Here is a 13,589-nt window from a genome sequence, read left to right as displayed (position 1 = left end):
ACACACGTGCACTTGATAAAACGCGCGATGAAAGGAATATTCTTTTCAGTTTTAGTTACACTGATGATTTTGCGAACGAAGGATAGAATTTAATATTCTCCTGACTAATTTTTGAATTAATTTTAAATTGCCTCAGTGATAAAATATTCGAAACTGATAAATACTACAAAAATTCTAATTTAGGAAAATAGAAAAAAGACAGAAAATAAAAATTTAAAAAAGGACTGACAGACTGATAAATAATAAATAAATAAACCAGACCATCGAAACATTTTTCGACTATTCTAAAAAAAAAGTGAAAGCTAGTGTTTTTTCTTTTCCATATTTTCCGAAAATCGAAAAAAAGAATTTATTAAATAAATAAATAAAAATATCACAAATAGGATAAAATTAAAAAATACAAAATATCTTTCAGTGAGAATGTAAAAAAAAAATCCTATATTTAGATATTTATAGTCAATATCTTTAATGCTCATAAAAACAAATTAATAAACAAAGTGAAGAAACGTGTGTAAGCAAATAATTGAAAACCTTGTAAAAAAGAAGAATTTATTTTTATATTTTCAGAAGATTACGAGTGCATAAATTTTTATATGAATTAAAGAAATGAGTTGTCGTTTTCTATTCTATTATCAATGCATACAATTGATGATAATTGTTTGTATCGCTGAATTTTCATTCCAAGAAGAAGTTTATGGTAATTATACTAATACTGCTATTTTAATTTTACCATTTAAAATTTCACAGTTTAAATATTATACAATATTTATTTTGAATCTCCCGTTTTTTCCTCTTATTTCTTTATGTTTATTTAACAATTTTCCTTTTAATTCCTCCAAAATTTTTCTCTTATTCTTCACAATAAAATTATCTGACAATAAAACGAGAGCAGATCTCGCTTATATAGCAGAATTTTGATAACCCACTTTAGTTATTAATTGATAATTATGAGTTCAATCACTGGCCTTTATTTACTGTTAGTGAAATTGTTAATCATTGGAAATAAATAATAAAAAAAGGAAAAAAAAGTAAAAAAAATAAATAAAAGTTTGAATATTTTAAATGTTAAATACATTTTCTAACTCGATCTAAAATTGGAAAAATTTTTTAATTTGAATAAAAATAATAAAAAAAAAAATCGCTTGTGATTTTCCTCGGAAATAATACCGAGGGGAATCACTATCAGCGTGGGTTGCATTTCAGAAAGTTTCCTCATCAAGTTCGTTGACAATATTAGTAAAATTATTATTTTTAAAAACAATAATTTAAAACATTTTTATAATAATTCATTTGAATTGTTTTCTATAATAAATTATTTAATTACTTTTTAAAATAAATTATTAAAATTATTTTAATTATTTTATTATTATTCTCTAAAATTTTTAAATCAATTTTTGTTGGGAAATTCTACGAGAATTCAATTATTTAAATACAAAAATAAATAATTTATTCGATAATTGAATATTTCTTAAAATTTAATTTTTACGAAGAATTTTATTAACAACTTTTGAAATTAATTCATTTATTTTAAGAGATTTAATTACAATTTGACTGAAATTTATTATACTAAAGAACTTTATAAGAATTTTTGACAATAATTCAAAACTTTTTCAAGAAACTTAATAAAATTTTTTAAAATAATTGAATTCATGGGAAGAATTGAAATAATAATTTATGAAAATAATTAAAAATTCATGCGAATAATTTTATTAAGTTTTGTTTAAATAATAGAAATTTTGACAAGAATTTTATTAAAATTTTTGACAATAGTTTAATTCTTGACGAGAATTTTTAAAAAAATTTGAAAATAATTTAATTTTTGTTTTTTTATTACTTTTCAAAAGAATCGAATTTTTGTGATGAATTTTGCTATTCATCAAAATAATTGAATTTTGGAAAAGAATTTTATTAAAATTCCTTAAAATATTTGATTTTATGGGAAGAATTTTGTTTTTTTATGAAGATAATTGAATTCTTTTGCAGAATTGCTTAAAAAAATTTTGCTTAAAATAATTGAACTATTGCAACGAATTTTATTATTTTATTGAATAATTGAATGTTTCTTGAAATTTAATTCTTTCGTCAAATATTAATAAAATTTTGAAGAATGATTGCAGATTTCGAGGAATTTATTTAAAATTTTATTTAAAAAATTTGAAATTCTGCGATGAAAATAATTGAATTTCTAAATGAAATTTTATTATTTTATGAAAATAATTTAATGTTTTTGTAGAATTTTATAAAAAATATTCTTTTCAATAATTAAATTTTTTGATTATTTTTATGAAAATAGTAAATATTGAAAATCATTGAATTGTGAAAAACTTTTGAAAATAATTAAAATTTTACAAAGAATTTTATTTTAATTTTTGTCGAAAAATGTTGCTATTTATAAAGATAATTGAATTATTGACGAGATAATCGTTACAAATTTTAAAAATAATTGAATTTCTTTCAAGAATTTTATTACTTTTGAAAATAATTCAATTTTGCAAAGAATTTTATTAAAATTCCGTAAAAATAATTGAATTTCTGTGAAGAATTTTGTTTTTTTATGAAGATATACAATTGCTTTAAAACTTTGGAAATATTTAAATAATATTGAAAAATTCATTCTTGTCAGAAATAGAAAAAATTATTTTTTTGGTAATAAATTACTTTAATTATAATAATTATAAATTACTTACTGTTTTTTATGAGAAAAAAAATTACTTTTCTAGAAGGCAGTTCCTGTGTACTTGACAAAGATGAGAAAGGCATTTGTAAAAATATAACACAATGTCCAAAAAAATTAAAGGAAACTCGCCTAGGATTAAGAGACATAAATTCAAGCGATCGATGTGGTTTCATAGGCGTTATGGAAATTGTTTGTTGCCCCTTAAATTTCCATGATAAAATTGGTCTTCGACCTGCTGACATAGGTAAGTGTGACATGTTTTCTTTATTCTAAAACAAAAAACAATTATTATTATTATTATTATAAATATCATAATTAATATTAAATATAAATATTAATTAATTGCTCTTTAAATAATGACGATGAAAATTCGAATTAATTTTTACATTCGAGATTAAAAATAAGTAAACAGAAATATTTTTTATTTCCTCATTCATATATAAACAAAGAAAAAAATTACTTCGAATCCTGTTATACAGCTTTTTTTATTACGTCAAATTTTTCAATATCATTGACGTTCATAATAAAGATAGTATGTACTGAAATAATGTCTATTTTTCAGCTTTCGATAAGGTACTTATTGCGAATTTAAATTTATCTCTTTTTCTCAATTCTCAAAAATTAGTCATTTTTTTCACGCCTTTTAAAGTAAACTTTTAATATTTACTTTCATTTATTATATTTATTTACTGCTTTTCTTTAATTTATTTTTCTTCTTTACAATTCTTTATAATTGAAATAAAATTCGTTTCCCATTCATTATTTTTTATTCAAACCCGTTTATAATTAAATAAATAAATTATTTAACAATCCACTGGAATTATAAATAAACACGTCGGTGAAATTCACAACAATAACAAATTAGTTGGGTAAAAATATTTTTGTAGACAAATTTTTATAATTTTCCACTTGAAAATTTGTGTACCTACATTACAAACTTGTAATTTTAATAAAAAAATTTTGTGAGAAAAATATTTTTTGATGTGAACTTCACCGACGTGAATAAATACCAAAAAATCAATTTTAATTTAATTTTAATTATAAATTTATTTCCCTAGCTTGTCAACAATTTGAAAATGAAATTCCCGTGAATGATGGATTAGGTTTTCACATTTTTAATGGAGAAGAAGCGAATCAAGGTGAATTTCCTTCGATGGCAGCATTAGGATATCGCGATAAGGAAAACAAAAATACAATTATTTATAATTGTGGCGGCTCTTTGATCTCAACACTTTATGTATTAACTGCTGCGCATTGTATGATAAATATAAATAATCAAGTTCCAGTAGAGGTGAGATATTAAAACAATTAAAACGATAAAAACATTTTCAAACTTATTAAAACGGTTACACACATTATTAGGTTAGGATTCTGCCCAAAAATTGATGACAACTTTTTACGAAAAATTACCTTCCGTTTTTCGATATTAATTATATTTTTTTTAAAAAAGATGTGAAAAATATTGAAAATTGTTCGTACTTACCGTTAATTTTGCACTTATAGACGAATAAATTATTAAAATTTCAAGAAACGACACTAATTTCGGTTACAATTTAACAAAACGACCATTGAATCAACTGAATGAAGTTGTCAACAAATTTGAAATATCAGGTGCATGTACTGCCAATATTCGAAAACTGTGCGCGGGATTTTGGAATGAATGTCAGTTTTTTAAGTTCTTTTTAGTAAAAAAATCTTTTTCTTTCTAATAATTGTTATTAAATTCTGCAAAATATGGAATAATTTTATTTCGTAAAGAAAAAAAATAATACTGTGAAAATGAAATTAAGATTAAATTTTATATTTAACGATTTGATTTGGCAGGACTGTAAATACTTTCTGTAACTGTTGCCAACTTCCGTGTTTGATTTTTTATAAATAAAAAAGAAGTAAATAAATACATAACCTATATAAAATTGAAAACGAAATAAATTATAATAAATAGGATAAATATGAAATAAATAAATAAAAAAAGTGAAAAAATACATATTGTGAATTACAGTTGATATGATATAAACGAATTATTATAATTATTAATTACCATAAATTGCAGGTGCAAGTTGGTTCCATCAATCTTGACGTCACCACAGAACGTACCCAACGAATTTTGATTGACGAAACATATCCTCATCCAAAATATAAATTTAATGCTCATTATTATGACATTGCACTCATAAAATTACGAAATCCCGTCCGTTTGACGACAACGGTTCGGCCAATTTGTCTTCAAACGAGACGAGTTACTAAGGATGATAGTCAAAATAGTTCATTAATTGTAATCGGATTTGGAGCCACAAGTTTTGATACTGAGAGATCTTCAAAGTTGATGAAAACTCCTGGCCTAGAGTAAGTTCTATTTCCTGTTTTTGGGAAGAATTAAATTAATTTAAATGAAATTTAGTTAATCAGGGTTGTCACAAAAATTTAATTTTGTTTTTCCCCTGATTTCCAGACAAAGTTTTGACTTTTTCCCTGACCCTAAAGAATATTCTATGATTAACTCTAAAAATTATTAGATATAATTCAAAAAAAATTTCTATTACATTTATTTACAAATTTCTTTAATTGTAAAATTATTCGAAAACATCAATAACTTCTATTTTAAATAAATATTTAATCATTAATATTTTTCCATAGGGATGAATTTTTCTTATGAATTTTAAAAATTCAATTTTTTCCAGTACTTTTACTAAAAATCCCAGAATTTTCCCTGAATTCCCTGACCTGTGACAACCCTGTTAATGAATTAAAATTAAAAAATAATGCAAATTAATGAATTACAGTTTCGTGAATAGAACCGAATGTGATAAACACTACAAACAAGTTAGAAAACTTCCAAATGGAATTGATCAAAACATGATTTGCAGTAGAGATTCAAATACGACAAGACGAGCGGACGCTTGTCAAGGTGACAGTGGAGGGCCACTCATTGTACGAAAGAAAAATACTCAATCCCTCATCGGTATTACTTCATTTGGTTCAGCTTGTGGAAGTATTGTACCAGGTGTTTACACCGGTGTCTTTCCATTTTTAGACTGGATTGAAATGCAAGTCTGGGGAGAAGAAGTCCTCGTTTATCCCGAGGCAATTCTTTCATCAGAAGGAAATTGATAATTATAATTAAATAAAATTACAACCATAATATTCCGATCTGTTCCTATTTCTTTGTACTCAAAATTATTCCTCCTCAAAACACTCTTCTACTTTCAAATCTATTAAAAATAAGAGAATTTGATTTCGGTAAAGTGTTAAATAAAAAACAAACTCTTCATTAACTCAATTACTTTTGTAATTAAAAAAATATTGCTTATAACTCTTTTACAGGACTTGTTTTTTCAAAACTTATCAAGTACTCACAGTACTGGATTTTTACGTCACATATATAAATTGTCAATATAATAATATTTTTCATATTCTTTCTGAAACGAAACAAATTTTTCGTTGTATAAATTAAAATAAATATCGATTTTTCTCACTCTCTCTCTCTCTTTTTCTTTCTCTCTTTCTCTCTAATTAAAAAAACGAAAAAGAAAATTGATATTAAACACAAAAAGGTTGTCAAACATTTTTTTTGCGAAATAATAATTAATCACATATTTATCACTCTTTTGTCTAGTTTAAAGAACAAAAAACAAAGAATTTCTGCAAATCTCAAAAAATTAATACCAAAATGAAAAAATAATTTTTTTGTTAATTCTCAAACTGTACATTTATGGTAATTTTGTACCGTTTTCTTTCTAAATTATTAATGGTACAATAATTTTACTGTATCAATATTGTTAAAACTACAATTCAAAAATTGTAAATATTATCTTTGTCAAAAAGAAATGAAAAATGAAAAAAAAACCTGATTTTTTTTTCTAGAAATTCCTTTCTAGTTGGACTGGTGTCATCTTAAGGTGGAGGGGAGAGCGGTGTTTTTAGCATTTTTAGACAAAATTCTTTTCCGTGGCACTTTGAGATCCAATTAGGGGGAATATTTGGGTAATTTTTCCAATTGCTTTTGCTCGTCCTTCCCTTAAGAGGAGTCTCATTCCCACATGAAGATATTCTGGATGACAAACAAATCTGAGGAGTACAGATGCTGTTTCATTAGTTTGGAGGCCTTCGTCTTTCTTTTCCATGATGCCTTCAAATATGCAAGTCTGTCGCACGTTTCCCGTGTGCACGGTCGTTTGAAAGCCGGGGAATATTGCCGTTGGATGATAAACCACCAGAATAGTTGCCTAGAATTGAAAAATTAAAAAAAATAGTTTAATATTGTATTTTTTCGTTTCATATTAAAAATTGAATGAATTATTATTAAAATTATTATTATATGTATCTAATTATTAATTAATAAACTACAGAATTTTTTATTTTCAAATATTTACTTCAATTATTTTCGTAAATAATTAAATTACTTTATAAGAATTCAACAATTATTTTTAATACAATACAATTATTTTAATTAAACTCTTCGAAACAATATTCAATTATTTTCATAAATAATAAAATACTTCCAAGAAATTCAATTATTTTTAAAAACTGTTGAAGAAATTATTTATAACAATTTTAATATTTTCAATACAATTGTAATTCAATTCTTCGAATAAATTCAATTATTTCCATAAATAATAAAATTTTTCATAACAATTTAACTATTTTCAACCATTTTGATCAAATTCTTTATAGGTATTCAATTATTTTTATAAATAATAAAATTCTTCAAAACAATTCAATTAACTCCAAAAACTTTAATAAAATTCTTCACAACAATTCAATTATTTCTGTGAATAATAAAATTCTTTGAAACAATTCAATAATTTTCAAAAATTGTGTAAAACTTCTTCGCAAGAATTCAATTATTTTAATAAATATAATACAATTCTTCTCATGTATTCAATTATTGAAATAAATAATTAAATTCTTCCAAGGAATTCAATTATTTTTATAGATAAAAAATTCTTCGATACAATTCAACTAATTTCATAAATAAAATGAAAATAAATAAATAATAATAAATAAATAATAATAAATAAATAATAATAAATAAATAAAATAAAATATACGTAAATATTTACGTAATTTTTTATAGGAGTTTAATTATTTTCATAATTGATAATATTCTTCACATGAATTCAATTAACTTCATAAATAATACAATTTTTCGAAACAATTCAATTATTTCTATAAATAATAAAATACTTTGCAAAGAATTCAATTATTTTTGTAAATATAATAAAATTCTTCTGAAGAATTCAATTATTTTCGTAAATGTAATAAAATTCTTCGCAAGAATTCAATTATATTTTGTAGGAATTCAATTATTTTTATAAATAATCAAATTATTGACAAGAATTAAATTATTTCATAAATAATAGAAGACTTCCAAAAAGTCAATTATTTTTATAAATATTAAAATTATTAGAAAAAATTCAATTATTTTCAAAAATGGGGTAAAAATTATTCGTAAGAATTCAATTATTTCCAAAAAATTGAATAAAATTCTTCACATGAATTCAATAATTAACTTCATAAATAATACAATTTTTCGAAACAATTCAATTATTTCCAGAAATAATTAAATTCTTTGCAAAAATTCAATTATTTTCGTAAATATAATAAAATTTTTCACAAGAATACAATTATTTTTATAAATAATCTAATTCTTCACAATGATTCAATTATTTTCATAATAGAAGTCTTTTAGAAAGTCAATTATTTTTATATATAATAAAATTCTTCACAAGAATTTAATTATTTTCATAAATAATAAAATTCTTCGAAACAATTCAATTATTTTCAAAAATTGGTTAAAATCTCTTCGCAAGATTTCAAATATTTCCAAAAATTTTAATGAAATTCTTCATAAGAATTAAATTATTTCCATAAATATAATAAAATTCTTCGCAGGTATTTAATTATTAAATTCTTCCAAGAGATTCAATTATTTCATAGGTAATGAAATTCTTCTATACAATTCATTTATTTTCAAAAATTTTGATGAAATACTTTAGAAGAATTCAATTATTTTTTAATTAATTTATATCAATTCTTCGAAAGAATTGAATTATTTTCAAAAATGTTATAAAACTTCTTTTTTATTATTATATATATAATTTATTTTTCCTTTTTATTAAAAAAGCAGCGTATGATAATTAATTTTTAAAAATAAATATAAAATAACAAATTTTATATGTAATTTAGAAAAAAGCTCATTTGAAAGAAGTGCTTGATAGTTAATTTTTTGAAATTAATATAAGGTAACAAAGTTTTTACTTTAGAAAAAATCTTACTTGGAAGAAGTGTTTGGTCATTAATTTTTAAAAATTAATATAAAATAACAAACTTTATAAATGAGAAAAAAAGCTCACTTGAAAGAAGAGAGTAGCGTGAGGATGTTCACGAGATGAAACCAAAACCATTCCAGGTCGAAGATGGGGTAAAGGTGGATCACGTTTTGATAACGGTTCTATGGTTAGACTTGCACTTTGTGACGCTCGAACAACGCAGCAGGGTGTTTTATTGCGATGAAGTGTCACAACTTTAACTGGACTGAATTCCCCATCCGGCAATGGACCAACTAATAGTCGAGTACCTGGTGTGATAAGTCCCTTCACAAGCAGACCTCCCAAAACTGGTTCATTCAGTCCCACTACTCTGGAAATTAAATAAAAATACAATCAAAACAAAATAAACGTCGGGAATAAATTAATAACACTACCCGCATAAGTATACAATAAATAAATAAATGTTTTCCAAATAAACTTTCAATTTTATCCATTTTTTCAACAATAATTCGAATTACTTTAAATTTATTTAATTTGAATTAATTTAAATTTATTTAATTTGAATTACTTTCAGTATATTTAATTGTAATTAATTTAAATTTAACTATAAACAAAATAAAGAAGAAGAAAAAATACCTGAAAGTTTCGTCAATTTGGAAAAGGCAATTTTCAGGATCATTTTCAGCAGGTGTTGGATCTGTGGGTAGAAGATCTTTAATGAAATTTGTGAGATTTCCAAGACCCTCGCCCGTCACACAACTGACAAGAAATAATGGTATTGCATCAATATCACAAACATTGTGCTCATCATTATTATTTGTGTGCAGCACCAATTTCTTTGAGCAGCCCTGTGCTTGTAATGCAGTTTCAAGTTGTAGAATAATTTCATGTGGATTTCTGTATCCAATGTCTATTTTTGTGACGACAATGACGAACGGTATTCGCAGTGCCAAGCATAGGGTCAAGTGCTCTTGAAAAGCTTCATTTAGCGGAAGAGAAACGACCAGCATCACATAATGGGGAGAATAACCTGGGGAAATTAATTTTTCGACAAATCAATATCGGTCAATAATGGAAAAAAGTAATTAAAATTGAAAAGGCGGACTTAGATATTATTAATACTTGATAGAATTTTTGGAGGAACTTTTTCGTAATCTTTATACAAATACTAAATTCGTACAAGCAATTGAAAATTTTAATTCTTTTTTAATTTCAATTATTACTCTACTTGGTTAATTAAAAAGCAATTTCTTTTTATTACTCTTCTGGAAAAAATTGAAAGCAATACCTGTGAGACCCAAAAGTGTTGTCCTCAAATATTTTCGATGTCCGGCCAAGTCAATGAATGTCACTACTTTTGATGCGTGCTCACAAATTTCTTCGGCTGTTTTCATTTCAGAATAATTTAAAACATGACCGTCATTATCGAATCCAAGAATTTCGTGCGAAATCGACGATGTGCGACCTGTTTTTATCTCGTGGAGGTGACGAAATATATTCAATCTGGCTCTCCCCCGGCCATTGTCCAATTCACCTTGCGTAAGTACACCTGAAATATCATAAAAACAAGGACTCAATAATAATAAAAATAGAAATAGAAAATAGGAAAAATAGAAATTTGATATTTTTCCAGTACTTTTGTTAAAATTCTGTATAAAAGAATTAATTTTTTAAATTAATTCCTCAGGCGAAACGTCAAGTGATTTAGTAAAAATTAATTTTTTTTAAAAAATGATTTACCTAAGAGAGTAGATTTTCCAGCATCCTGCCCTCCTAATACTGCCAGTCTCAAGTCAATGACAACATCTTGATCATCAGCGTCGCCTTTACGTATTTTTCTGACTAATACTTCGGCCACACGTTTCTCCTCCAATTTAGTTGTTCGTAATTTGCATTTTGCCACTCTTTCACGAAGAACTGTAGTTTCTGCTCCCAGTCTACTTGCCATGTCCCTCAAAGTTTTCAACGACAACATCATATCTTCGCGCGATAAACCGGCCAATATTCCATTATCCTCGACGCCTGAAAAAAATTGGTTTGTTTTAATTTTTATTTTCTTCACACATACCATCAAAATTAGTTATTTATTCATTTTACATTTCGATTACAAATCAAATACTCTAAACTTAAACTGAAGGTCTTTGATTTACTGAAATATTTTTTTGATAATCTATTCTTTATTTCAGTATTTTATTTTAGTAATAACTAAAAGTTAAATAAACTTCTAGTTAAAAAATAGGAAAAATAAAATTTAATATAATTTTAATTTAAACAGAAAGTAAACCTTTCGGCTTTTCTTTAGAATAACTAAAAATTATTAACTTTTAGTTTATTTAATGTAGTTTATATAAAAGTTTATTAACTTTTAGTTATTCTAAATAAAAGCCGAAAGTTATAAACGTTCAAATGAACGTAATTTATTGATTTTCTCTTCAAATTTAAATATTACAACAATATTAATATTTATAAAGTTTCAAAATATTTTAATTACCTTTTTGATGTTTAATGCAATCAGTAATTTTTTAAAAATATCTCTATAGAGAAAAAATTCGTTCATTTGAACGTTTAGAAATTTTGAAACATCGAACATAATATTTTAAATATCTAAACTTTTAATAAAAAAAAATAATAATATAATAATAATAATACCTATTTGATAAATAGCTTCTCCATGTCCTTCACGAAGACGCCATTTCATTTGAGTGACAAGATGTTCAAATCTTTGACTGGAAGGATTCACCAATTTTAATTTGTATTCAATATTTCCTTGTTCAGGTTCAGGTGGTAGCCGATCTTCCTGATCGGTCTCTGAAGAATTTTCATTGTCCGAATTTTCATTTCCACCCACAGGCTCCCAATTTTTTTTCCTCCTTGGCTTTGATTCCTCCGGTTCGAATAATTCTAAAAAGGACTCCATATCTGAAAACTGTTATTATAATTAAGTTATTAACTTTATAATTATATTTCGTTATTCTTGGAATAAAAAACTATTCCAATAATATTTTTATTTTATTATTATTATTATTAAAATAAAATAATATCTGTAATTAAAATAAATTAATTAAAATTATAAATAATTATATAAAAATCATTCAACGTATATTATTTAATTAGTTTATTAAATAATAGTTCCTTTGATTAAATTTAGAAATGAAAGATTACATGTCACAGAAAAGAGGTTTATAAATAATATAAAAACAATATATAAAACAAAATTTTTGTAACGTCGCCAACTATCTAGGGAAAAGTAAAAGCAAACAATAAAATATTGTCCTACACTATTATTTTCTAATAAATTAGTTTTTATTACCTACCCATGGATTAAATAATAAAACCGTTAATAATAAAATAATTTCAAGAAAAATTACTCTAATTTCTTTTTTATAGAATTGTAATAAATAGATTGTAATAAACGGAGAATTTCCTTAATACCACAAAGAACAAAGGAAATTTCGATTATGATAAGCACATATAAAAGTTAATTAATTTTTTATCTAAATAAGACACAAATAAAAAGAAAAACATATTTTGTAAATTTAATATTGCAGGTAAAAAAACTATCTGATTTCATCATACTCGGAAGTAATTTTAGGAACGACACTTGTATGTCGTAATTAAAACTATTTGTATTTATAGTTATTGAGTTCATTTTCAAAAAGCAATGAACAATGAAAAATTATCTTTTTTTAATTCTTTCGCTTATCATTAAAAATGATTAAAGAGAGTTTACTACTGTCACAACAAATTTTGAAAACATGAGTCACGTGATATTTTGACAGTTTAAAACAATTGTGTTGACAAATAATGCCTACGCATAGAATGTCATTTGTTTTTTTTCACAGTTGTCAAAAATAATAAAGGTATTAGCTTTCGTATTATTTCTACTGACAAAAAAAACACTGACCTTGCGATGAATTGCAAAAATTTGGATATTTCATCATAAAAGCTTGTGTTACTAACAAAAGGGAAAGTATATTAGATCTATAAGAACATACGGAAATAACTTTAAAGACGTAATAAATAACATTCCCTTTGTCCTACACTTGTTATTCAATTCTTGAAAAAAACATGCAATTAAGGAGAAATAACTTACGTCCAAAACTGGAAGCCACTTGTTTTTTTTCTATAACAATTTACTGATTTTCTGTCATTCGATTTTGACCCTCAAAACATTCTTTCGCCATATTGGTTCACTTTGACAGGAGCGAACTTGCAGAATTCATGCGAGATTGCGCAAAACGCTTTAAAAATAATTTTGAGGTTATGTTTGAAAACTAAAAATTTAGTCTAAATGAATAAAATGAATTAAAAGAAATCAAAGAAATTAAAAAAAGAAATTATTCTCTAAGATTAAAAATATTCATCTTAAAATTGACCCAATACACCAAGTGCTTTCTGGGATATTTAAAAAATATTTGTAAACAATCTTTTAAATTGGAATTATTTTATACTAGAATGCAACAGTATACAAATTGCGTAAATATGTTAACATCTTTTCTTGAAGTTTACTTTTAAATTATTCAAGTCAATTGTTTAAAACTTCTTTATAACAATAAAATCAATTAAAAAAATATTTTCTGGCCTAACTGCGCCATCTATTGTTCCTAGTTTGTCCGCTCTCTGAAGTGATGTCGCCACTT

General features: G+C 24.3%; 2 protein-coding genes across 5 annotated transcripts; one reads left to right on the top strand and one right to left on the bottom strand.

The window, feature by feature from the left end:
* Positions 1 to 36: 36 nt before the first annotated feature.
* On the top strand, positions 37 to 5,821 carry LOC122505725 (serine protease persephone-like). 3 transcript variants are annotated; one of them, XM_043617526.1, is made up of 6 exons: positions 39 to 301; positions 568 to 697; positions 2,721 to 2,921; positions 3,736 to 3,968; positions 4,731 to 5,023; positions 5,461 to 5,821. In XM_043617526.1, the coding sequence occupies exons 2-6, from the start codon at positions 607 to 609 to the stop codon at positions 5,786 to 5,788; spliced, it is 1,146 nt and encodes a 381-aa protein (XP_043473461.1). In that variant the 5' UTR covers positions 39 to 301; positions 568 to 606; the 3' UTR covers positions 5,789 to 5,821. The 3 variants fall into 3 exon arrangements, with proteins under 3 accessions (XP_043473462.1, XP_043473461.1, XP_043473460.1); XM_043617525.1 differs by having other exon boundaries at positions 39 to 422; XM_043617527.1 differs by having other exon boundaries at positions 37 to 697; positions 2,724 to 2,921.
* Positions 5,822 to 5,944: 123 nt separating this feature from the next.
* LOC122505724 (GTP-binding protein 2) lies at positions 5,945 to 13,247 on the bottom strand. 2 transcript variants are annotated; one of them, XM_043617523.1, is made up of 7 exons: positions 13,043 to 13,247; positions 11,599 to 11,875; positions 10,690 to 10,971; positions 10,238 to 10,498; positions 9,586 to 9,979; positions 9,034 to 9,319; positions 5,945 to 6,903 (listed from the first exon to the last, which is right to left on the bottom strand). In XM_043617523.1, the coding sequence occupies exons 2-7, from the start codon at positions 11,864 to 11,866 to the stop codon at positions 6,607 to 6,609; spliced, it is 1,788 nt and encodes a 595-aa protein (XP_043473458.1). In that variant the 5' UTR covers positions 11,867 to 11,875; positions 13,043 to 13,247; the 3' UTR covers positions 5,945 to 6,606. The 2 variants fall into 2 exon arrangements, with proteins under 2 accessions (XP_043473458.1, XP_043473459.1); XM_043617524.1 differs by lacking the exon at positions 13,043 to 13,247 and adding an exon at positions 12,264 to 12,282.
* Positions 13,248 to 13,589: the final 342 nt, after the last annotated feature.

Source organism: Leptopilina heterotoma, unplaced genomic scaffold (genome assembly GCF_015476425.1).
Source record: "Leptopilina heterotoma isolate Lh14 unplaced genomic scaffold, ASM1547642v1 Lhet_365, whole genome shotgun sequence".
In the NCBI taxonomy this organism is placed as follows: Eukaryota; Metazoa; Arthropoda; class Insecta; order Hymenoptera; family Figitidae; genus Leptopilina; species Leptopilina heterotoma.
Note: the sequence above shows the minus strand (reverse complement) of the source record. Positions and strands in the feature narration are given on the sequence as shown.

Excerpts from the sequence above, each read along its gene's own strand:
- LOC122505725 (XM_043617526.1), top strand. The coding sequence starts at position 607 with ATGAGTTGTCGTTTTCTATTCTATTATCAATGCATACAATTGATGATA. Across the intron at positions 2,922-3,735 it reads TCTTCGACCTGCTGACATAG|CTTGTCAACAATTTGAAAAT; the intron begins GTAAGTGTGACA and ends TTATTTCCCTAG. Across the intron at positions 5,024-5,460 it reads ATGAAAACTCCTGGCCTAGA|TTTCGTGAATAGAACCGAAT; the intron begins GTAAGTTCTATT and ends AATGAATTACAG.
- LOC122505724 (XM_043617523.1), bottom strand. The coding sequence starts at position 11,866 with ATGGAGTCCTTTTTAGAATTATTCGAACCGGAGGAATCAAAGCCAAGG. Across the intron at positions 10,972-11,598 it reads AGAAGCTATTTATCAAATAG|GCGTCGAGGATAATGGAATA; the intron begins GTATTATTATTA and ends AATTTTTTTCAG. Across the intron at positions 6,904-9,033 it reads ACGCTACTCTCTTCTTTCAA|GCAACTATTCTGGTGGTTTA; the intron begins GTGAGCTTTTTT and ends TTTCAATTCTAG.